Source organism: Protomyctophum parallelum (assembly GCF_964188405.1).
Source record: "Protomyctophum parallelum genome assembly, chromosome: 18".
Taxonomy (NCBI): Eukaryota; Metazoa; Chordata; class Actinopteri; order Myctophiformes; family Myctophidae; genus Protomyctophum; species Protomyctophum parallelum.
The window spans coordinates 2230781-2255112 of record NC_139716.1 but is presented as its reverse complement, the minus strand read 5'-3'; the positions used below and the strand labels follow the sequence as shown (position 1 = coordinate 2255112).

The 24332-nt window shown below is 43.2% G+C and overlaps 1 protein-coding gene across 1 annotated transcript; it reads left to right on the top strand.

Annotated features, from left to right (window-relative positions):
* Positions 1–2680: 2680 nt before the first annotated feature.
* LOC310875661 (protein NLRC3-like) lies at positions 2681–24147 on the top strand. The gene is made up of 10 exons (XM_083788954.1): positions 2681–2795; positions 5599–5712; positions 8593–8702; positions 8996–10829; positions 13767–13808; positions 15380–15535; positions 18445–18621; positions 19855–19983; positions 20673–20725; positions 23358–24147. The coding sequence occupies exons 4-10, from the start codon at positions 9058–9060 to the stop codon at positions 23912–23914; spliced, it is 2886 nt and encodes a 961-aa protein (XP_083645080.1). The 5' UTR covers positions 2681–2795; positions 5599–5712; positions 8593–8702; positions 8996–9057; the 3' UTR covers positions 23915–24147.
* Positions 24148–24332: the final 185 nt, after the last annotated feature.

The following is a 24332-nucleotide window of genomic DNA, read 5'->3' as shown; positions in this document are numbered from 1 at the left end:
TGTTTTTAGGGGGAGGTAGAATTTGACCGTGGCGATGATTGGAAAAAGAGAGTTTTAATGACGGAGCTGATTTGTTTATTACGTTTAAAATCTTTATCAAAAATAAAACCAAGAGGGGGGACAGTGGCACAATCGGTAGTGTTGTCGGCACAGCTAGAAGATCCTGGGTTCGATTCCCGCTGTGGGCGCTGGGGGTGTGTTCTCTCCTCTGCGTCATCAATGCCCATACCCGAGGGGGGGTTGGCGAAAGGGCCTTTCTGTGTGGCGTTTGTATGTTCTCCCCGTTTCCCCTAGAGTATAGTACCCTCACATGTTCTCCTTGTGTCCCCTAGGGTAGGTACCGTCACATGTTCTCCCCGTGTCCCCTAGGATAGGTACCCTCACATGTTCTCCCCGTGTCCTCTAGGTACCCTCACATGTTCTCCCCGTGTCCCCTAGGGTAGGTACCCTCACATGTTCTCCCCGTGTCCCTTAGGGTAGGTACCCTCACATGTTCTCCCCGTGTCCCCTAGGGTAGGTACCCTCACATGTTCTCCCCATGTCCCCTAGGGTACGTACCCTCACATGTTCTCCCCGTGTCCCCTAGGGTAGGTACCCTCACGTGTTCTCCCCGTGTCCCCTAGGGTAGGTACCCTCACGTGTTCTACACGTGTCCCCTAGGGCAGGTACCCTCACAAAAACATGCAGTAATCCTGGTCGGAATTTGTTAAGGAGATAACTGTTACAATTGTTTAATTCAACAGACCCATTCAGGATTCTAAAAACGCCTTCTCAATCCTGACCTAAATTTTAAGTGTTTAGAGAGGCACTTGTCTTTATCTCATTGGGCAAATCATTCCATTGCACCGTTTGTACTACATGGAATACAAGCTACTGTTATGCTAATTACTGTCTGTTATTTACTTAGTATTATTTCTAGTAGTATTATTCACTGTCTCTGTTGTTTATGTATTGTTATTTCTGTTTGTATGATTCCAGAAGTGTCCACCACAAAGCAGAGTCTCCAACTCCCAGCCTTCTGTCTGTGAAGAGTGACAAGTCTAGAGGAAATCCTCCTGACTTCAGTAACGAACCTGGACCTCCTGATTCACGGTATGTCAACCCTCCTATAAATATATACAACACTATAACACTGTAACACTATATGATATACACTATAACACTATACAATATACACTATAACATAAAGGGAGTCTACCAACGCGCCTCAAGCCTGAAACGGCTGATCCGGTGCTTCACAGGTGCAAGGACATCATGAGTTGCATAAGGAGAAGAGACTGGAGCAGCACGGACATTTAGAGCCTTTTATTTAGGTGCTGAGTATACAAACGACTAACGTTTCGACCTTGCGGTCTTCATCAGAGTCATGACTCTGATGAAGACCGCAACGTTAGTCGTTTGTATACTCAGCACCTAAATAAAAGGCTCTAAATGTCCGTGCTCCTCCAGTCTCTTCTCCTTATGCAATACACTATAACATATTTTATACTGACGGTGAGATGGCGGGCAGCTGTGTTCTGCACTAGCTGTAAACGCCTGAGTAATGCCTGGTCGATGCCAATATACAAAGAGTTGCAATAATCTATTCTTGATGAAATCAAAGCATGGATAACCATCTCCAGCTGTTTTTAGGGGGAGGTAGGATTTGACCGTGGCGATGATTGGAAAAAGAGAGTTTTAATGACGGAGCTGATTTGTTTATTACGTTTAAAATCTTTATCAAAAGTAAAACCAAGAGGGGGGACAGTGGCACAGTCGGTAGTGTTGTCGGCACAGCTAGAAGATCCTGGGTTTGATTCCTGCTGTGGGCACTGGGGGCGTGTTCTCTCCTCTGCGTCATCAATGCCCATACCTGAGGGGGGGTTGGCGAAAGGGCCTTTCTGTGTGGAGTTTGTATGTTCTCCCCGTTTCCCCTAGAGTATAGTACCCTCACATGTTCTCCCCGTGTCCCCTAGGGTATAGTACCCTCACATGTTCTCCCCGTGTCCTCTAGGGTAGGTACCCTCACATGTTCTCCCCGTGTCCCCTAGGGTAGGTACCCTCACATGTTCTCCCCGTGTCCCCTAGGGTAGGTACCCTCACATGTTCTCCCCGTGTCCCCTAGGGTAGGTACCCTCACATGTTCTCCCCATGTCCCCTAGGGTACGTACCCTCACATGTTCTCCCCGTGTCCCCTAGGGTAGGTACCCTCACATGTTCTCCCCGTGTCCCCTAGGGTAGGTACCCTCACATGTTCTCCCCGTGTCCCCTAGGGTAGGTACCCTCACATGTTCTCCCCGTGTCCCCTAGGGTAGGTACCCTCACATGTTCTCCCCGTGTCCCCTAGGGTAGGTACCCTCACGTGTTCTACACGTGTCCCCTAGGGCAGGTACCCTCACAAAAACATGCAGTAATCCTGGTCGGAATTTGTTAAGGAGATAACTGTTACAATTGTTTAATTCAACAGACCCATTCAGGATTCTAAAAACGCCTTCTCAATCCTGACCCAAATTTTAAGTGTTTAGAGAGGCACTTGTCTTTATCTCATTGGGCAAATCATTCCATTGCACCGTTTGTACTACATGGAATACAAGCTACTGTTATGCTAATTACTGTCTGTTATTTACTTAGTATGTTTTCTAGTAGTATTATTCACTGTTTCTGTTGTTTATGTATTGTAATTTCTGTTTGTATGATTCCAGAAGTGTCCACCACAGAGCAGAGTCTCCAACTCCCAGCCTTCTGTCTGTGAAGAGTGACAGGTCTAGAGGAAATCCTCCTGACTTCAGTAACGAACCTGGACCTCCTGATTCACAGTATGTCAACCCTCCTATAAATATATACAACACTATAACACTGTAACACTATACAATAAACACTATAACACTATACAATATACACTATAACATATTTTATAGTGCGGGTGAGAAGGCGGGCAGCTGTGTTCTGCACTAGCTGTAAACGCCTGAGTGATGCCTGGTCGATGCCAATATACAAAGAGTTGCAATAATCTATTCTTGATGAAATCAAAGCATGGATACAATTTACAATTTACAATTTACAATTTACGCATTTAGCAGACGCTCTTAATCCAGAGCGACTTACATTTAAGCAAGAACAAAAGCATGGGAATACATCACATAAAAGCATTTATCAATATCATGAAACATGCGTAAGCTAAGAAAGTAACAGTGGAATATCTATATAATGAAACTATACATACACTATACATATAAACTATACATATTTACTACTATGCTATACATATGTACTATGGCGTGCTATGACTATATACAATACAATTATAGTGCTGTCTACATAACATGCTATAAGTCTGTGTCAAATGCTATCTAAGCCAACAGAAATGCTATCTAGGGGGTTAGGGTAAGTGCTATGGGCCATGATGGAGTCTGAAAAGGTGGGTTTTCAGGCTACGGCGGAAGATTGGGAGTGATGCTGCAGTTCTGACTGCAATGGGAAGTGCATTCCACAGTTTTGGAGCCAGAAGGGAGAAGAGTTTGGGACGTGTGGAGCGTTGTCCCGGCGTTTTTAGTGAGGGTACTTCCAGTTTCCCTGTGTTGGCTGATCTGAGTGCGCGGGAGGGTTTGTAGGGTTCAATCATACATGGATAACCATCTCCAGCTGTTTTTAGGGGGAGGTAGAATTTGACCGTGGCGATGATTGGAAAAAGAGAGTTTTAATGACGGAGCTGATTTGTTTATTACGTTTAAAATCTTTATCAAAAATAAAACCAAGAGGGGGGACAGTGGCACAGTCGGTAGTGTTGTCGGCACAGCTAGAAGATCCTGGGTTCGATTCCCGCTGTGGGCGCTGGGGGTGTGTTCTCTCCTCTGCGTCATCAATGCCCATACCCGAGGGGGGGTTGGCGAAAGGGCCTTTCTGTGTGGCGTTTGTATGTTCTCCCCGTTTCCCCTAGAGTATAGTACCCTCACATGTTCTCCTCGTGTCCCCTAGGGTAGGTACCGTCACATGTTCTCCCCGTGTCCCCTAGGATAGGTACCCTCACATGTTCTCCCCGTGTCCTCTAGGTACCCTCACATGTTCTCCCCCTGTCCCCTAGGGTAGGTACCCTCACATGTTCTCCCCGTGTCCCTTAGGGTAGGTACCCTCACATGTTCTCCCCGTGTCCCCTAGGGTAGGTACCCTCACATGTTCTCCCCGTGTCCCCTAGGGTAGGTACCCTCACATGTTCTCCCCATGTCCCCTAGGGCAGTGTTTCCCAACCTGTGTGTCGCGGAGCTTTGGTGCTCCGTTTGATGTGTCCAAGTGCTCCGCGTAATTTGACCGAAATTAAGTTATAGTGTTTAACACTATAACTTAATTACTTTCTGTCAAATCAGGCGGAACACTAACTCTCCCCCGAAGGCTTCTTATAGTTGCATCGTTGTTGTCACACGTCCATTAGACGTGCGATAACATCAACACGGAACAATAGACTAACGACCCTCGGCCATTGAAATGTTAATGCTTAGATGCATGCAGAAGAGGCTACATTTCGCTCCCTCCAGAAAGACTGGAGCGCGCAGAGCGCAGCCACATGCACGTAGACAGCAAACACATACAGTCCTACATGTCCCGACCTAGCCCAAACATTTAGATTCTCGTAGTCCCGACCCAAACACGTAAAGTAAACGTGACGTTGTTGTGATTAAACATAATGTGCCACGAAAAATAGCTGTCCATAGATGTCCAAACATGATCGCCTCGTTCGGCCAACAAAATATATCTCCCTCCCTCCACAGAAGCGCAGTGATTTATTCTTCGTCGTACACGTGTTATGCTTGCATGCCGAAAATGGCTGATCTACAAGCTCACAACGCGTTGCGGACGCAACGCGTTGTGAGCTTGTCGATCAGCTATTTTCAGCACGTGAAAATAAGCAGGCTGTGAGAACTGAGACCCTGCACAATAAAAGCATGCAGCTTTCACAAGTTGGCCCATAATAAAGACAAGGAAAAGGATTAGGTGGCATTTCACATTGCATATGAGCAATGTTTTGAAACTGAGGCACTGTCTCTGTCATTTTCATTCTCGTTATTTGATGAGTGCTGTCATGTGTGTTTTTATTTTATTATATTACTTATTTAATATATATGTATATTATATACACCCCCCCCCCCCCCCCCCCCCCCTAGGTGTTCCCCGATATTTCTGGGCTATGAAAAGTGTTCCCTGGGACAAAAAAGGTTGGGAAACACTGCCCTAGGGTACGTACCCTCACATGTTCTCCCCGTGTCCCCTAGGGTAGGTACCCTCACGTGTTCTCCCCGTGTCCCCTAGGGCAGGTACCCTCACAAAAACATGCAGTAATCCTGGTCGGAATGTGTTAAGGAGATAACTGTTACAATTGTTTAATTCAACAGACCCATTCAGGATTCCAAAAATGCCGTCTCAATCCTGACCTAAATTTTAAGTGTTTAGAGAGGCACTTGTCTTTATCTCCTTGGGCAAATCATTCCATTTCACCGTTTGTACTACATGGAATACAAGCTACTGTTATGCTAATTAATGTCTGTTATTTACTTAGTATTATTTCTAGTAGTATTATTCACTGTCTCTGTTGTTTATGTATTGGTATTTCTGTTTGTATGATTCCAGAAGTGTCCACCACAGAGCAGAGTCTCCAACTCCCAGCCTTCTGTCTGTGAAGAGTGACAGGTCTAGAGGAAATCCTCCTGACTTCAGTAACGAACCTGGACCTCCTGATTCACAGTATGTCAACCCTCCTATAAATATATACAACACTATAACACTGTAACACTATACGATATACACTATAACACTATACAATATACACTATAACATAAAGGGAGTCTACCAACGCTCCTCAAGCCTGAGACGGCTGATCCGGTGCTTCACAGGTGCAAGGACATCATGAGTTGCATAAGGAGAAGAGACTGGAGCAGCACGGACATTTAGAGCCTTTTATTTAGGTGCTGAGTATACAAATGACTAACGTTTCGACCTTGCGGTCTTCATCAGAGTCATGACTCTGATGAAGACCGCAACGTTAGTCGTTTGTATACTCAGCACCTAAATAAAAGGCTCTAAATGTCCGTGCTGCTCCAGTCTCTTCTCCTTATGCAATACACTATAACATATTTTATACTGACGCTGAGATGGCGAGCAGCTGTGTTCTGCACTAGCTGTAAACGCCTGAGTGATGCCTGGTCGCTGCCAATATACAAAGAGTTGCAATAATCTATTCTTGATGAAATCAAAGCATGGATAACCATCTCCAGCTGTTTTTAGGGGGAGGTAGGATTTGACCGTGGCGATGATTGGAATTTGGAAGAAGATAGTTTTAATGACGGAGCTGATTTGTTTATTAAGTTAAAAATCTTTAGCAAAAATAATACCAAGAGGGGGGACAGTGGCACAGTCGGTAGTGTTCCGTGTCCCCTAGGGTAGGTACCCTCACATGTTCTCCCCGTGTCCCCTAGGGTAGGTACCCTCACATGTTCTCCCGTGTCCCCTAGTGTAGGTACCCTCACAAAAACATGCAGTAATCCTGGTCGGAATGTGAGGGTAGGAGATAACTGTTACAATTGCTCAACTCAACAGACCCATTCAGGATTCTAAAAACGCCTTCTCAATCCTGACCTAAGTTTTAAGTGTTTAGAGAGGCATGTCTTTATCTCCTTGGGCAAATCATTCCATTGCACCGTTTGTACTACATGGAATACAAGCTACTGTTATGCTAATTACTTGCGCAAGCAGAGCGCGCAAGTACTAGTTTCGCCCGGGACTCGTATGCACCGTCCCAGCCGTCCCGCCAATTTTGATGCGTAGGCTATGCACCGTCCCAGCAAATTGTGCCTGATACGGCAGTGGTGCCAGATTACATACATGTATACACAGGAGCATTACCTTTAATCCTCCCAACACTAAAACATATCGTCATTACGTCAACATCGAAAACCAATTACACTCTGGCATTGGGTCCTTTCATCCACATCTTTATTACGTCATCATTGAGAGCTAGTTATACAGATGTATGTAATCTGGCACCACTGCCGTATCAGGCACAATTTGCTGGGAAGGTGCATACGCATAAAAATTGGCGGGACGGCTGGGACGGTGCATACGGCGCAAAGTAACCACAGTATACCACTAATCAACTTACAAACTACATATACACATACATAGTATATGTATAACTAGCTCTCAATGATGACGTAATCCCGTTTCCCCTAGGGTATAGTACCCTCACATGTTCTCCCCGTGTCCCCTAGGGTTGGTACCCTCACATGTTCTCCCAGTGTCCCCTAGGGTAGGTACCCTCACATGTTCTCCCTGTGTCCCCTGGGGTATGTACCCTCACATGTTCTCCCGGTGTCCCCTAGAGTAGGTACCCTCACATGTTCTCCCGGTGTCCCCTAGAGTAGGTACCCTCACATGTTCTCCCGGTGTCCCCTAGGGTAGGTACCCTCACATGTTCTCCCCGTGTCCCCTAGGGTAGGTACCCTCACATGTTCTCCCCGTGTCCCCTAGGGTAGGTACCCTCACATGTTCTTCCCGTGTCCCTAGGGTAGGTACCCTCACATGTTCTCCCCGTGTCCCCTAGGGTAGGTACCCTCACATGTTCTCCCCGTTTCCCCTAGGGTAGGTACCCTCACATGTTCTCCCCGGGTCCCCTAGGGTAGGTACCCTCACATGTTTTCCCCGTGTCCCTAGGGTAGGTACCCTCACATGTTCTCCCTGTGTCCCCTAGGGTAGGTACCCTCACATGTTCTTGAGGTTGAGGTTGAGGCCATGTCAGCGGGCGAGAGAGAGAGAGCTAGATGGCCGGGGCATGGGACTCGAGTGCGAAATTGCGATTATGCAACAGTTACCCTAAAACAAAAAACACGTCAACTCAATGTCATTGTAACTAACCTGGACCTATCGGCACTATGACGTCATCATCATGATAGCATTGTTTGATAGCCGTTCTTATCTCCCGAGGGGCGTGACATTGGGCCTTTAAGGAGATAACTGTTACAATCAGGGCTCCAGACTAACCTTTTCACAGGTAGCACTGCTGCCACCTACCTTTTCAGTTGGTAGCGCCACCACAACTTAGGTAGCACCAACTTTTTCTTTGTATGACCTTATCACCAAGGCTAGCAAAGGTTTTCTTGGCTGAAGCATAAATGCCTTAAATTAAGCACATAACATGGAATATTTCTCACTCACACACATTCTATAGGAAATTATTATAATTAATTAACCTATATGAAACAGAAATGAGACACACCCCTTACCTTCTGCATGGGCATGTTCAACCTAATGGCCAATAAGGATATTTAACACAGAGGTGCCCATGTGCCCACTCTTCTGCATGGGCAATGGGCATGTTCAACTTAATGGCCAATAAGGATATTTAACACTGAGCCCACGTGCCCACTCTTCCTGCACCCTTTTGCAATGTGAAATGCCACCGAATTCATAATCCTTGCCCACTTTGCTCGTCTTTTTTTTATATGGAATGAACATGGACATTTATATGGAATGGAATGTGTGTGTGTGTGTGTGTGTGTGTGTGTGTGTGTGTGTGTGTGTGTGTGTGTGCATGCGTGCGTGTGTGCGTGCGTGTCTCTGACACTGCAGTCAAACCACACCTGGACTCACCACACCCAGTCAAACAACACGTGGACTGAAGACACCCAGTCAAACAACACCTGGACTGAAGACACCCAGTCAAAACACAGGTGGACAAAGTAAGAATGTGCACTCATTGAAAATGCATGCTAATAAATTGAAATCATAGACTAAATGTTCAAATAATTATTGTCTGTAACAATTATATCCAAGTGCATATAATGAAGCTAAACAACTATCAACTCAACAGCTTGACAAAAACAACTGATCTTGTGTTGTTACTTTTGCCTGTTTTTCTGAATAAATTGCATAGTTTCTGAAGGTATTTAATATATAATGAATGTGTGCTGTATACATGTAAAGTTATACATTAACCTCAATGTTTAAAACATAAATGTTCTTCTCATTTCAGATGTCAGTATTTTGAACGATTATAAGGACAGTCTAAACAGTTTTGATGAAGCGAAAGACGACATGACGGAAGAGTCTGGAACCTCCGTCACCGGCACCTACTCAGAGCTCTACATCTCAGTGGGAGAGAGTGAAGGGGTTAATCGCCAACATGAGGTGATACAGCTTGAAACAGCTTCCAACATGAAGACCTTCCATGAACCAATCAACTGCTGTAAAATCTTTAAGATCCTCCTCCCTGGCAGAAAGACACCCAGCACAAGTGTTCTGACCGAAGGCATCGCTGGCATTGGAAAAACATTCTCTGTGCGCAAGTTTCTTCTGGACTGGGCAAGAGGTTTGGAGAATCAAGATATAGATCTTGTGGTTCCCTTTTCATTCCGGGAGCTGAACTTGGTCAGAGATGAGCAGTACAGCCTTCTCAACCTGATCCATGATTTTCACCCAAAATTAAAGAAGGTCACAGCAGAGCAGCTCGCTGCCTGGAAAGTTTGCTTCATCTTCGATGGCCTCGATGAAAGCAGGTCTCCGTTGCACTTCGACAAAAATGAAATCATCTCTGATGTCACAGTGACATCATCGGTGGATGCTCTGGTGACAAACCTCATCAAGAGGAATCTGCTCCCCTCGGCCCTCCTCTGGATAACCACCAGACCTGCAGCAGCCAATCGGATCCCTCCTGCATGTGTTGACATGGTGACAGAAGTGCGAGGGTTCACAGACCCCCAGAAGGAGAAGTACTTCAGGAAGAGATTCAGTGAAGAGAAGCTGGCCGACAGAGTTCTCTCACACTTGAAGACATCGAGGAGCCTCTACATCATGTGTTACATCCCACTCTTCTGTTGGATCATTGCTACCGTTCTGCTGGACATGTTGAGGACACACACCACCATTGGACAGCTGCCCAAGACCCTGACTGAGATGTGCTGCCACTTCCTGTTGGTTCTGACAAACAGGAAGAAGCAGAAGTATGATGAGACTCATGATGTCAAAAAGAAAGCAAAAAAAAAGGGGACTCAACAGCAGCTCACTAAGACTGACAGGAAAGTTATTCTGAACCTGGCCATGCTGGCATTTGGACATCTGGAGAAAAGTAGCATCATGTTCTACCAAGAAGACCTGGAAGAGTGTGGTCTTGATGTGAAAGACGCCTCGCTGTACTCAGGAGTGTGCACGCAGATCTTCAAGAGAGAGGATGTGCTGTTTCAGAAAACTGTCTACAGCTTTGTTCATCTGAGCATCCAGGAGTTTATGGCTGCAGTCTACCTGTTCCACTGTTTCACACAGAAGAACATGAAGGTACTGAAGACATTCCTGGAAGATGAAAAATACAGAGGTAAGAGCTCCCTCTCCGACTTCCTGAAAGCTGCTATGGAAAAGTCACTGAAGAGTAAAAATGGCCACCTGGACCTACTTGTTCGGTTCCTTCATGGCCTCTCACTGGAGTCCAACCAAAGACTGTTAGGAGGCCTGCTGGGTCAGACAAAGAAAAGTCTGTTAGGAGGTCTGCTTGGTCAGAAAAAGAAGGAGATCCAGAAAGCCATCCAGAACCTGAAGGAGATGTTAACTCGTGGTGATGCCTCTCCTGACAGATGTATCAACATGTTCCACTGTCTGATGGAGATGAACGACCAATCATTACATCAGGAGATCCAACAGTTCCTGAAGTCAGAGAACAGAACAGAGAAACTTTCTGAGACCCAGTGTTCAGCTCTGGCCGTCATGCTGCAGATGTCAGAGGAGGTTCTGGAAGAGTTGGACCTGGACAAATACAACACATCAGAGGAGGGGCAAAGGAGACTGATCCCAGCTGTGAGGAACTGCAGAATTGCTCGGTTAGTAGTCAAGTGAATAGAAACATCCTAGAGTCAATCTGCCATTACAGTTAACACTACAATTATAAATGAAGGTTGGCATAAGAGGTGTCTGCATTTCAAATAGTGATTAGTGGTATTGTCTGTATTGTCTGCATTGTTCTGCATTGTTCCACGCCCCTTTTAACACCATAAAAGACAGCCAAAATACCCAACGTTAAATCCGCTTCACTGTGGTGAAAGCACTCAGTAGAACAAGTTGAAAGGTGTCACTCACAGATCTATAAGCATACAATGCTTTGCATCGCAACACATTGACAGCTTGTAGGTTTGGTGAATTATCAAAGCGAGTCCCTCGATGCGATGTAATATAAAAAGCAGACAAAGCTTTTGAAAGTGGTACAAAGTTGACCTAGAGGGAAAGGCCATGGAGTCACTTAATCTGTAGGGTCCATCCTCCAGGGACCATGTGTGTGATATGATCTGTAGGGTCCATCCTCCAGGGACCATGTGTGTGATATGATCTGTAGGGTCCATCCTCCAGGGACCATGTGTGTGTCATCATCTGTCTAGCATGAAGGTGCACAACACAATAATTTAAAGATAATGTTGTCCTAAGTGTAGTAGCTGGCAAATTAAATTATCAATGCTGTATAATGGCTGAACATCCATGGACAACTTAAGTTAAGCAACATAGTTTGTCTAAGCTCCAGATTCAATAATGATATTTTAACTGCCACGGTTCTTTTAATTACTCCGTTAAAGGAGCATAAGTTAACAGTTGTTGCTTGTGAAAAGGATCAATATTAATAATATAAGACACTTCTTATATCTGTGCATATGTTTGATGCAACATTTGGAGCTGCTCATGTCCTTTTCTTGGGTTAGCAAAAAATAAAAGAAAAATGTACCACATTGGATAATTCTTTCATAATTCTTATACAAGCTATACAATGCTGCGATTGGCTATTTTCAGCAAATATCTGCCATTATGACGGCATCAAAGCCCGCCACAATACATTGTAGTCGACTAAATCAACTGTAGATTTAGTCGACTAAAACTTATGACATTTAGTCGACTGAAACTAGACTAATCACTAAAACATTCCAGGTGACTAAAATGTGACTAAAACTAAATGAAAGCTATTCAAGAGACTATGACTAAAACTAAAATCAAAATGTGCTGCCAAAAACAACACTGTGTTGTTATGAAATGTTATAATATTGTAGGTTATTAAATGTTATAATATTGTAGGTTATTAAATGTTATAATATTGTAGGTTATGAAATGGTATAATATTGTAGGTTATGAAATGTTATAATATTGTAGGTTATGAAATGTTATAATATTGTAGGTTATGAAATGTTATAATATTGTAGGTTATGCAATAATATTGGGGTTAATTCAAACTAACAGTAAAGCCTACAGCTGTGGCCCAGCTTGAGGAAACAGGGAACAGAAATAGAGACTGAATGCTGGTCTCCAGCAGCTTGTTTGTAAAGCTTTTACACCGTTTAGGCAGTAAATATCCAATGTTGTTGTTCAGTCTTCATTTCACTTCTTCAACTGCTGGTTGAAGTCTTTGATATAAAAATGTGTTGTCAAGTGGTGTCTATATCTCTGGATAACTAGATTGGAGATGTTTTAGTTAACTTCAATGACAGTGAACTAGATATCATTTGTTTTTATAATCTCTTATTTAATCTGCATTTACAGACTTGTTGGCTGTAAACTCAGAAAGACAGACGTTGAAGTTGTGTCTTCAGCTCTCAGCTCTAATCCTTCCCATTTGAGAGAATTGGACCTCAGTGAAAACGACCTGCAGGACTCAGGACTCTGTGCTTCACTGAAGAGCCCACACTGTAGACTGGAAGTTCTAAAGTAAGATACATTTACCACATTAATTTTAATCACTTCTGTTTATTATGCACTGTATTATTTTAATATAATATGATTGCTGTGGTGAGAATGAATAAGAATGAATAAGCTTGATATTGAACGCGTAATATCCCTTTAAGGCAAATGTATAGGCTACTTCGACATACAACGTGGTTGCGCACCGAAAATAGCTGATCTACAAGCTCACTGTCTCCAAATGTCTTAATGCTCAGGGTGGGATCTATGTTGGTTCTCTGCTCTACATGTAAAGTGTCTTGAGACAACTTGTTGTGAGTCGACACTTTAATAAAATTGAACTGAATTGAATCACAGCGCGTCGAGGACACAACACTTGTGAGCTTGCAGATCGGCTATTTTCAACATTCAACCCCTTGTAGCTATTGCCAGTTATCGAGCTTTACCGTGGTACGCATTAATACATAATCAATAGTCTGCATCTACCTACTGTACTAATCAATTATCATTCTATTAGTCTAGGTCTGTGGTTCCCAAACTGAGGGTCTGGACCCCCAAGGGGGTCCCCAGAGGATTAGCTTAATGTGCAGCATTGCTTTCTCACTGAACAGTAGACAAACCAACAGTATAAGTGTACAGTATACAGAGTATCTGTACATTTCTAAAGCCCAAACCACACCAAAGGGTTGGGTCGTGACAAAGTGTTTTTTTTAAAGATAAACCACACCAATGAAACTCATTGAGTTGCATTGGTGTGGTTGATGTAAAAACAAAAAGAAAGAAAAGGTTTTGTCCCGACCCGACCCTTTGGTGTGGTTTAGGATTTAAGGTACAATTAAATTACTTTTAAAACATTTTTAAAACCAAATTGTCAAATATTACGGAAGAAAGTCACAAACATTGTGAAAATAGCTGATCTACAAGCTCACTGTGAGGCATTGTGAGCTTGTAGTTTGGCTATTTTCATAATATGTATCATTGAAACTGAAAGTAATGCCTATAATTCCAAGTACTTGTCAGGTAGGGGTCTCCCAAGTTCAGATACTGTATGATTATTTAGGTTTAATTTGTTTTGATTTCTCTTATTTAATCTGCATTCACAGACTTGCTGGCTGTAAACTCAGAAAGACAGACGTTGAAGATGTGTCTTCAGCTCTCAGCTCTAATCCTTCCCATTTGAGAGAATTGGACCTCAGTGAAAACGACCTGCAGGACTCAGGACTCTGCGCTTCACTGAAGAGCCCACACTGTAGACTGGAAGTTATAAAGTAAGATACATTTACCACATTTATTTTGATCACTTCTGTTTTATTATGTACTGTATTATGTGAATATAATATGATTGCTGTGGTGAGAATATTAATAAGCTTGATATCATGCAGGTAACCCAAGCTTATGGGCCTGAGTAGATACAATTACCCAAATATGTTCGAAAGTGTAATAATCCTTTACGGCAAATGTATAAGCTTCTGAGCTACTTCGTCATACAACTGGATTACACACCATAAACAGCTGATGTACAAACTCACAACGCGTCGAGGACGCAACGCTTGTGAGCTTGTAGATTGTCTATTTTATACGTGCGACCCGTTGTAGCTACGCCACAGTTATCAAGCTTTACCGAGGTACGCAACAGATCAACACATAATCAATATCCTGCATCTACCTGTTGTACTAATCAAATATCATTATATTAGTCTACGCCTGTGGTTCCCAAACTGAGGGTCTGGACCCCCAAGGGGGTCCACAGATGATTAGCTTAATGTGCAACTAGTGTGGTTTCTCACTCAACAGTAAACACACCAACATACAGTTTAAGTGTATACAGACTAGTATCTGCACATTTCTAAAGGTACAATTTAATGACTTTTTTTTTTTTAACCAATTTGGTAAATTGGCGAATATTACGGAAGACGCTAACACAACATGTATCTGTGCAGCCGTGTCAAACTAAATGAAATGCCTACAATTCTTGCTTGTCAGGGTATTGGGTCCTCAGTTCAAATAATTGTTTAGGTATAATATGTTTTGATAATCTCTTATTTAATCTGCATTCACAGACTTGCTGGCTGTAAACTCAGAAAGACAGACGTTGAAGATGTGTCTTCAGCTCTCAGCTCTAATCCTTCCCATTTGAGAGCATTGGACATCAGTGAAAACGACCTGCAAGACTCAGGACTAGTGGAGCTGATCTGTGCTTCACTGAAGAGCCCACACTGTAGACTGGAAGTTCTAAAGTAAGATACATTTACCACATTTATTTTGATCACTTCTGTTTTATTATGTACTGTATTATGTGAATATAATATGAATGCTGTGGTGAGAATGTATTAATAAGCTTGATATTGAACGTGTAATATCCCTTTAAGGCAAATGTATAGGCTACTTTGACATACAACGTGATTGCGCACCGAAAATAGCTGATCTACAAGCTCACTGTCTCCAAATGTCTTAATGCTCAGAGGGATGTATGTTGGTTCTCTGCTCTACATGTAAAGTGTCTTGAGACAACTTGTTGTGAGTCGACACTTTAATCAAATTTTACTGAATTGAATCACAGCGCGGCGAGGACACAACACTTGCAGATTGGCTATTTTCGACGTTCAACCCCTTGTAGCTACGCCACAGTTATCGAGCTTTACCGTGGTACGCATTAATACATAATCAATAGTCTGCATCTAACTACTGTACTAATCTATTATCATTCTATTAACAGAACAGAGAAACTGTCTGAGACCCAGTGTTCAGCTCTGGCCGTCATGCTGCAGATGTCAGAGGAGGTTCTGGAAGAGTTGGACCTGGACAAATACAACACATCAGAGGAGGGGCGAAGGAGACTGATCCCAGCTGTGAGGAACTGCAGAAAGGCTCGGTTAGTAGTCAAGTGAAACATCCTAGAGTCAATCTGCCATTACAGTTAACACTATAATTATAAATGAAGGTTGGCATAAAAGTTGCCTGAATTTCAAATTGTGATTAGTGGTATTGTGTGGTATTGTGGGTATTGTGTGTATTGTCTGCATTGTTCCACGCCCCTTTTAACACCATAAAAGACAGCCAAAATACCCAACGTTAAATCCGCTTCACTGTGGTGAAAGCACTCAGTAGAACAAGTTGAAAGGTGTCACTCACAGATCTATAAGCATACAATGCTTTGCATCGCAACACATTGACAGCTTGTAGGTCTGGTTAATTATCAAAGAGAGTCCCTCGATGCGATGTAATATAAAAAACAGCCAAAGCTTTTGAAAGTGGTACAAAGTTGACCTAGAGGGAAAGGCCATGGAGTAACTTAATCTGTAGGGTCCATCCTCCAGGGACCATGTGTGTGATATGATCTGTAGGGTCCATCCTCCAGGGACCATGTGTGTGATATGATCTGTAGGGTCCATCCTCCAGGGACCATGTGTGTGATATGATCTGTAGGGTCCATCCTCAAGGGACCATGTGTGTGATAATAATGTTGTCCTAAGTGTAGTAGCTGGCGAATGAAATTATCAATGCTGTATAATGTATAATGGCTGAATATCCATGGACAACTTAAGTTATAAGCAACATAGTTTGTCTAAGCTCCAGATTCAATAATGATATTTTAACTGCCACGGTTCTTTTAATTACTCCGTTAAAGGAGCATAAGTTAACAGTTGTTGCTTGTGAAAAGGATCAATATTAATAATATAAGACACTTCTTATATCTGTGCAACGTTTGGAGCTGCTCATTTCCTTTTCTTGGGTTAGCAAAAAAGAAAAGAATAAAGTACCACATTGGATAATTCTTTCATAATTCTTATACAAGCTCACAATGCTGCGACTTGTTGTGAGCTTGTAGATCGACTATTTTCAGCCAAAATCAGTCATTATGACGACATCAAGGCCCGCCACAATACATTTTAGTCGACTAAATCAACTGTAGATTTAGTCGACTAAAATCTTATGACATTTAGTCGACTAAAACTAGACTAAACACTAAAACATTCCAGGTGACTAAAATGTGACTAAAACTAAATGAAAGCTATTCAAGAGACTATGACTAAAACTAAAATCAAAATGTGCTGCCAAAAACAACACTGGACTTATAACATTGTGTATGTTATGAAATATTATAATATTGTAGGTTATTAAATGTTATAATATTGTAGGTTATTGAATGTTATAATATTGTAGGTTATGAAATGTTATAATATTGTAGGTTATGAAATGTTATAATATTGTAGGTTATTAAATGTTATAATATTGTAGGTTATGAAATGTTATAATATTGTACGTTATGCAATATTATAATATTGGGGTCAATTCAAACTAACAGTAAAGCCTACAGCTGTGGCCCAGCCTGAGGAGACAGGGAACAGAAATAGAGACTGAATGCTGGTCTCCAGCAGCTTGTTTGTAAAGCTTTTACAACGTTTAGGCAGTAAATATCCAATGTTGTTGTTCAGTCTTAATTTCACTCCTTCAACTGCTGGTTGAAGTCTTTGATATCAAAATGTGTTGTTAAGTGGTGTCTATATCGTATAGGTATCATTTGTTTTTATAATCTCTTATTTAATCTTCATTTACAGACTTGTAATGAATACATAATCAATAGTCAATAGTCTGCATCTACCTACTGTACCAAAAAAATATCATTATATTAGTCTAGGTCTGTGGTTCCCAAACTGAGGGTCTGGACCCCCAAGGCGCTCCCCAGAGGATTAGCTTAATGTGCAGCATTGTTTTCTCACTGAACAGTAGACAAACCAACAGTATAAGTTTACAGTATACAGAGTATCTGTACATTTCTAAAGCCCAAACCACACCGAAGTGTTGGGTCGGGACAAGATATATATTTTAAGATAAACCACACCAAAGAGTTGGGTCGGGACAACATTATTTTTAAGATAAACCACACCAATGCAACTCATTGAGGTACATTGGTGTGGTTGATTTTTTTTTTTTTTAAGGGAAAGAAAAAAGTGTTGTCCCAACCTGTCCCTTTGGTCTGGTTTACTCCTTTAGCGCCATCTAGTGGTAGCATACACACACCTAAGGAATGCCACCCGTCCGCTCTCACTCGGTGCTTGTTTCCTTTCCGGGTTATTCAGGAAGGTGGGGGCTTATGTTATGAGTACATCACCACCCGCCTTAGCTCACAGCCTTTAACTAGCATTACAACCAGTTACATTAGCTCACAGCCTTTAACTAGCATTACAACCAGTTACATTAGCTCACAGCCTTTAACTAGCATTACAACCAGTTACATTAGCTCACAGCCTTTAACTAGCATTACAACCAGTTACATTAGCTCACAGCCTTTAACTAGCATTACAACCAGTTACATTAGCTCACAGCCTTTAACTAGCATTACAACCAGTTACATTAGCTCACAGCCTTTAACTAGCATTACAACCAGTTACATTAGCTCACAGCCTAACTAGCATTACAACCAGTTACATTTGCTCAGCGATGCAGTACAAACTCACAAATGATTTACGATCGTCGGGCGCGCGGCGGCGCACCATGGACTGCTCTCGAACCTTTAGAGATACAGCGCTTTGAAAATCCTGTTATAATGGCGCAAACATTGTGAAACTAGCCGATTTACAAGCTCACTGTCAGGCATTGTGACCATGTAGTTTGGCTATTTTCACAATATGTATCTGTGGAGCTGAGTGAAACTAAATCTAAATTATGTAATAATATATATAATTCCAATTGTTTGTCAGGGTAGGGGGTCCCCAGTTCAAATCTGATTATTTAGGTATTATTTGTTTTTATAATCTCTTATTTAATCTGCATTCACAGACTTGCTGGCTGTAAACTCAGAAAGACAGACGTTGAAGTTGTGGCTTCAGCTCTCAGCTCTAATCCTTCCCATTTGAGAGAATTGGACCTCAGTGAAAACGACCTGCAGGACTCAGGACTAGTGGAGCTGCTCTGTGCTTCACTGAAGAGCCCACACTGTAGACTGGAAGTTCTAAAGTAAGATACATTTACCATATTTTGATCACTTCTGTTTTATTATGTACTGTATTATGTGAATATAATATGAATGCTGTGGTGAGAATGTATTAATAAGCTTGATATCATGTTAACCCAAGCCTATGTCCCTGAGTAGATGTTAAAATTACCCCAAACATGTTTAAAAGTGTAATATCCCTTTAAGGCGAATATCGGCTACTTCATCATATAACAGAGTTTCTCACAACGCGTAGAGGAGTTGTAGATCGGCTATTTTTGACTTGCGACCTGTTGTAGCTACGCCACAGTTATCGACCTTCTAAATTATATTATAATAATACTAATATTACGGAAGAAAGAGCCAAACATCGTGAAAATAGCCGACCTGCAAGCTCACTGTGAGGTGAGCTTGTAGTTTGGTAATATTTTCACATTAAAGGTGTAGTGAAACACTTTTAGAGCATATCCGTGGTCATCATATTGGCATACCTAACAATGGATGCATGCCGAAATTCTCATTTGTGTGTGTTTTCATATCAAGTCCATAAAAATAAAAATGTAATTACTTCCTTAAAACTAAAACGTGCTGCGTGATGACTGATGACGTGTAGAGATACACATCAATAAAAGCCAATGAAAATTAAGCTCACCCATTTGAGTCCCATTCCTGCGCATCCGTCCAAACACAGCTGCTACTGATTACAGAAATCATCCGTTTTTAATCTCATTCAAGATGACATCCAGACTCGTTTTAAACTTAATCATCACGCTAACATAATTATGTATATGGTCATGTGTACAGGTTAGAGATAACCCCCATAGCTTTGCTGCAGGTTTAATGTAATGGTTAATGTAATGTAAGTGCTTCTAAGGGTGGGGGGGTCCCAGTTCTATATATAAGTCTTTTGGGGGTCCCAGTTCAATATATAAGTATTTTGGGGGGTCCCAGTTAATACATAAGTCTTTTTGGGGCTCCCAGTTCAATATATAAGTATTTTGGGGGCTCCCAGTTAAATATATAAGTCTTTTGGGGGTCCCAGTTCAAATATGATTATGTTGGGGGTTCAGGGTTTGTTTTAATGGAACTAAAACATCCAGGTGTGAAGGCACCCTAAGTGGGACAAGAGAGTCCTTGAAGCAGGTTTTAAATCCAGGAATAATGCATATTATAAATGTGTCATTCATTCATTCATTCATTCATTCATTCATTCATTCATTCATTCATTCATTCATGTATTCCATCTGGTGTTTCAGACTGGCTCACTGCGGCTTGTCAGAGAGATGCTGTGAAGCTCTGGCCTCAGCTGTAAGCTCTAATCCCTCCCTAAGAGAGTTGGACCTGAGCCTCAACGTGGTGAATGATTCAGTCCTGAAGAACTGCAAGTGAGTAGACTTGGGCTGTGTCCATGTTGGACAGTGCAGTGTTTCCCTTTACAGTGTATTCACTCTGACACAACGTCATGCATGCAGAGAGAACAATGCAGTGCCTCAAAGAAACTCTAAAAATGTGTACTCTAAACAACAAAAATAATCTAAATTAAGAACAAGACATATCCAAGATATATGTGCATAGTAAAGTTGCATCAAGAAGGTATAAAAGGAGAATGGAGTGCTATAGGGGTTAAGGTGGAGTCTGAGGAGGTGATGAGATCCAAACTGGGCAGCAGTGAGTATGTCTGGATGAGCTGCAGGGCCAAGATAATGATAGGAGAAACACTGTAGTGTCAACTAGTGCAGACGTTGTGTTAGACAGTCAGACATTGATGCATTGTTGTTCTACTTCCTACACAGTGAAACACTGGAGTGTCAGCTAGTGGAGACGACAGAGTGAAACACTGTAGTGTCAGCTAGTGGAGACGTTGTGTTAGACAGTCAGACATTGATGCATTGTTGTTCTACTTCCTACAGAGTGAAACACTGTAGTGTCAGCTAGTGGAGACGTTGTGTTAGATAGTCAGACATTGATGCATTGTTGTTCTACTTCCTACAGAGTGAAACACTGTAGTGTCAGCTAGTGGAGACGTTGTGTTAGACAGTCAGACATTGATGCATTGTTGTTCTACTTCCTACAGAGTGAAACATGGAGGAGAAGATTGGCTTACTAACCCTCAAATCATTTCAAAACGTGAGTATCTCTGTCTGTCTGTGTCAACATCACACGTTAACATTTTATACACTGTTGTATACTTGGTTGATGTTGTCCTGGAAACTCTTGTGCTCTCTACTCTGTGCTCTTGGCCACCATCAAGATGAGGTCATGTGGTTTGACAGAAACAATGGGCCTCATTCACTAACCTGGTCGTAAATAACATGTATTTCGTCTATATTTGGCATGAGTTCAATTCTGACGTGCGATGCATGAAAGGTGGTGCAGAGCCGTGATGTGTGCGGATCACAGGTGTGTCTCGTTTTTGTTAGAAAGTCACAAGTGATCTCCGTGTTGATCATGTGCATTGTTCCACGCTCCATTTGACACCATACGAGGCAACTGGAAATAAAAATCACACTTGTGTGAACTGAGTGGTGCAACTATACATTTATTGGTATAGTTACTGCTCTGTACTGTATTGTAGTGGGCTGTGCTCTATGCTGTACTTTGATTATTTTTGGAAAATGACAGAGTTACCGTGTGGGGGTCCCCGGAACATCCAGACCCCCAGGAACGTACCCAGGGGGCCGGGACGGTTCTGGCAAGCCTTTGCGCGTCCGAAATGGTTGAGAAATGACAGAGTTACCGAGTTGCAGCTTTCCGTGCTCGGACAGAGAGACAGACACCTACACATAGAGACAGACACGTACACATAGAGACAGACACGTTCACATAGAGACAGACACGTACACATAGAGCCAGACACGTTCACATAGAGACAGACACGTACACAGAGAGACAGACACGTACACATAGAGACAGACACGTAGACATAGAGACAGACACGTAGACATAGAGAGAGACACGTACACATAGAGACAGACACGTACACATAGAGACAGACACGTACACATAGAAGACAGACACGTACAAATAGAGACAGACACGTACACAGAGAGACAGACACGTACACAGAGAGACAGACACGTACACATAGAGACAGACACTTACACACAGAGACAGACACTTACACAGAGAGACAGACACTTACCCATAGAGACAGACACGTACACATAGAGACAGACACGTACACATAGAGACAGACACGTACACAGAGAGACAGACACGTACACACAGAGACAGACACTTACACATAGAGACAGACACTTACACATAGAGACAGACACTTACACATAGAGACAGACACTTACCCATAGAGACAGACACGTACACATAGAGACAGACACGTACACATAGAGACAGACACGTACACAGAGAGACAGACACGTACACATAGAGACAGACACGTACACAGAGAGAAAGACACATACACAGAGAGACAGACTAGTACACATAGAGACAGACACGTACACATAGAGACAGAGACAGACACGTACACAGAGAGACAGACACGTACACATAGAGACAGACACGTACACAGAGAGACAGACACATACACATAGAGACAGACACGTACACAGAGAGACAGACACGTACACATAGAAGACAGACACGTACACATAGAGACAGACGCGTACACATAGAGACAGACACTTACACATAGAGACAGACACGTACACAGAGAGACAGACACTTACACAGAGACAGACACTTACACATAGAGACAGACACGTACACATAGAGACAGACACGTACACAGAGAGACAGACACTTACACACAGAGACAGACACTTACACATAGAGACAGACACTTACACATAGAGACAGACACTTACCCATAGAGACAGACACGTACACATAGAGACAGACACGTACACATAGAGACAGACACGTACACATAGAGACAGACACGTACACATAGAGACAGACACGTACACAGAGAGACAGACACGTACACATAGAGACAGACACGTACACAGAGAGACAGACACATACACTGAGAGACAGGCACGTACACATAGAGACAGACACGTTCACATAGAGACAGACACGTACACAGAGAGACAGACACATACACTGAGAGACAGACACGTACACATAGAGACAGACACGTACACAGAGAGACAGACACGTACACAGAGAGACAGACACCAACACATAGAGACATTCCGCGCATGTGCGTGTGTGTGTGTGTGTGTGTGACCGTGCGTGTGTGGGTTTGTGACCGCGCATGTGTGTGTGACCGCGACTGCGCGCGCGTGTGTGACCGTGCATGTGTGTGTGTGACTGTGAGTGTGTGTGACCGTGCATGTGTGTGTGTGACTGCGACTGTGTGTGTGTGTGTGTGTGTGTGTGTGTGTGTGACTGTGAGTGTGTGTATGACCGTGCGTGTGTGTGACCGCGCATGTGTGTGTGTGACTGTGAGTGTGTGTGTGTGTGTGTGACCGCGCATGTGTGTGTGACTGTGAGTGTGTGTGTGACCGCGCATGTGTTTGTGTGACCACGCATGTGTGTGACCGTGCATGTGTGTGACTGTGTGCGTGTGTGTGACTGTGCGTGTGTGTGTGTGTGTGTGCGACCGTGCATGTGTGTGTGTGTGTGTGTGTGTGTGCAACCGTGCATGTGTGTGTGTGTGTGTGTGTGTGTGCATGTGTGTGTGTGTGTGTGTGTGTCTGTGCGCAAGGGTCCGACCGTGCATGTGCATTTGTGCGTGTGTGTCAGTCAGTGAATGATGTATTCAATGTCTCCTGTGTTGTTTTCTCATCAGATTTCCAGCGTCTCACACTGGACACAAACACAGCACACAGAGACCTCTCTCTGTCTGAGGACAACAGGAAGGTCACATGGAGGCCACGGGGTCAGTGGCCTCCTGATCACCCCGACAGGTTTGATTACTGGGAACAGGTTCTGAGTACACAGAGTGTGACTGGACGCTGTTCCTGGGAGGTAGAGTGCAGTGGATGGGTTGGTATAGGAGTAGCTGACGGAACAATCAGCAGGAAAGGAGGTGGTGATGACTGTCTGCTTGGAGGGAATGACAAGTCCTGGAGTCTGTCCTGTAATGGTCGTGATGGTTCCAGTTACTCTGTCATACACAACGGACAGGAGACTGTCCTCCCTGTCTCTGCCTCTAGAGGCTCCAACAGAGTATCAGTGTATGTGGACCGTCCCGCTGGGATTCTGTCCTTCTACACAGTGTGCTCTGACTCACTGAGACACCTGTACACCTTCCAGACCACGCCCACTCAACGTCTCTATGCTGGGTTCAGGTTATGCTACTCCTCCCCCTCCTCCCCCTCAGTGCGTCTGTGTGAGCAGAGATAGAGGCTCTATGTGAGGGTGACATCATCAGGTGGCCATGGTTACTCAACATGTTTGAGTGAGTGCAGGTTGTCATGGTTACCACCGTCACCACGGGGTACTTTGACACTATAGCCGAGTCTGACATCATGGACTCCATATTTGGGCATGAGTAACTCATGACATAACGGTGACATCATCGTGGTGATGTATATAAGCTTCACAGTGGCATCACACATTACAGCTCCTGGACGTTGTCATGTCAACACTTGACCTTTGACCCAATGCATTGTGAGCTTGTAGATCTGATATTTTCAAATACTGTAGTAAAGTAAGATATGGCTAATATTTGATCATTTAGCTTCTAGGACCCCCTGGAACCCCCTCAAGGACCCCCGGGGGACCCTGGACCACACTTTGAGAACCAGTTAGTGTTGATTTT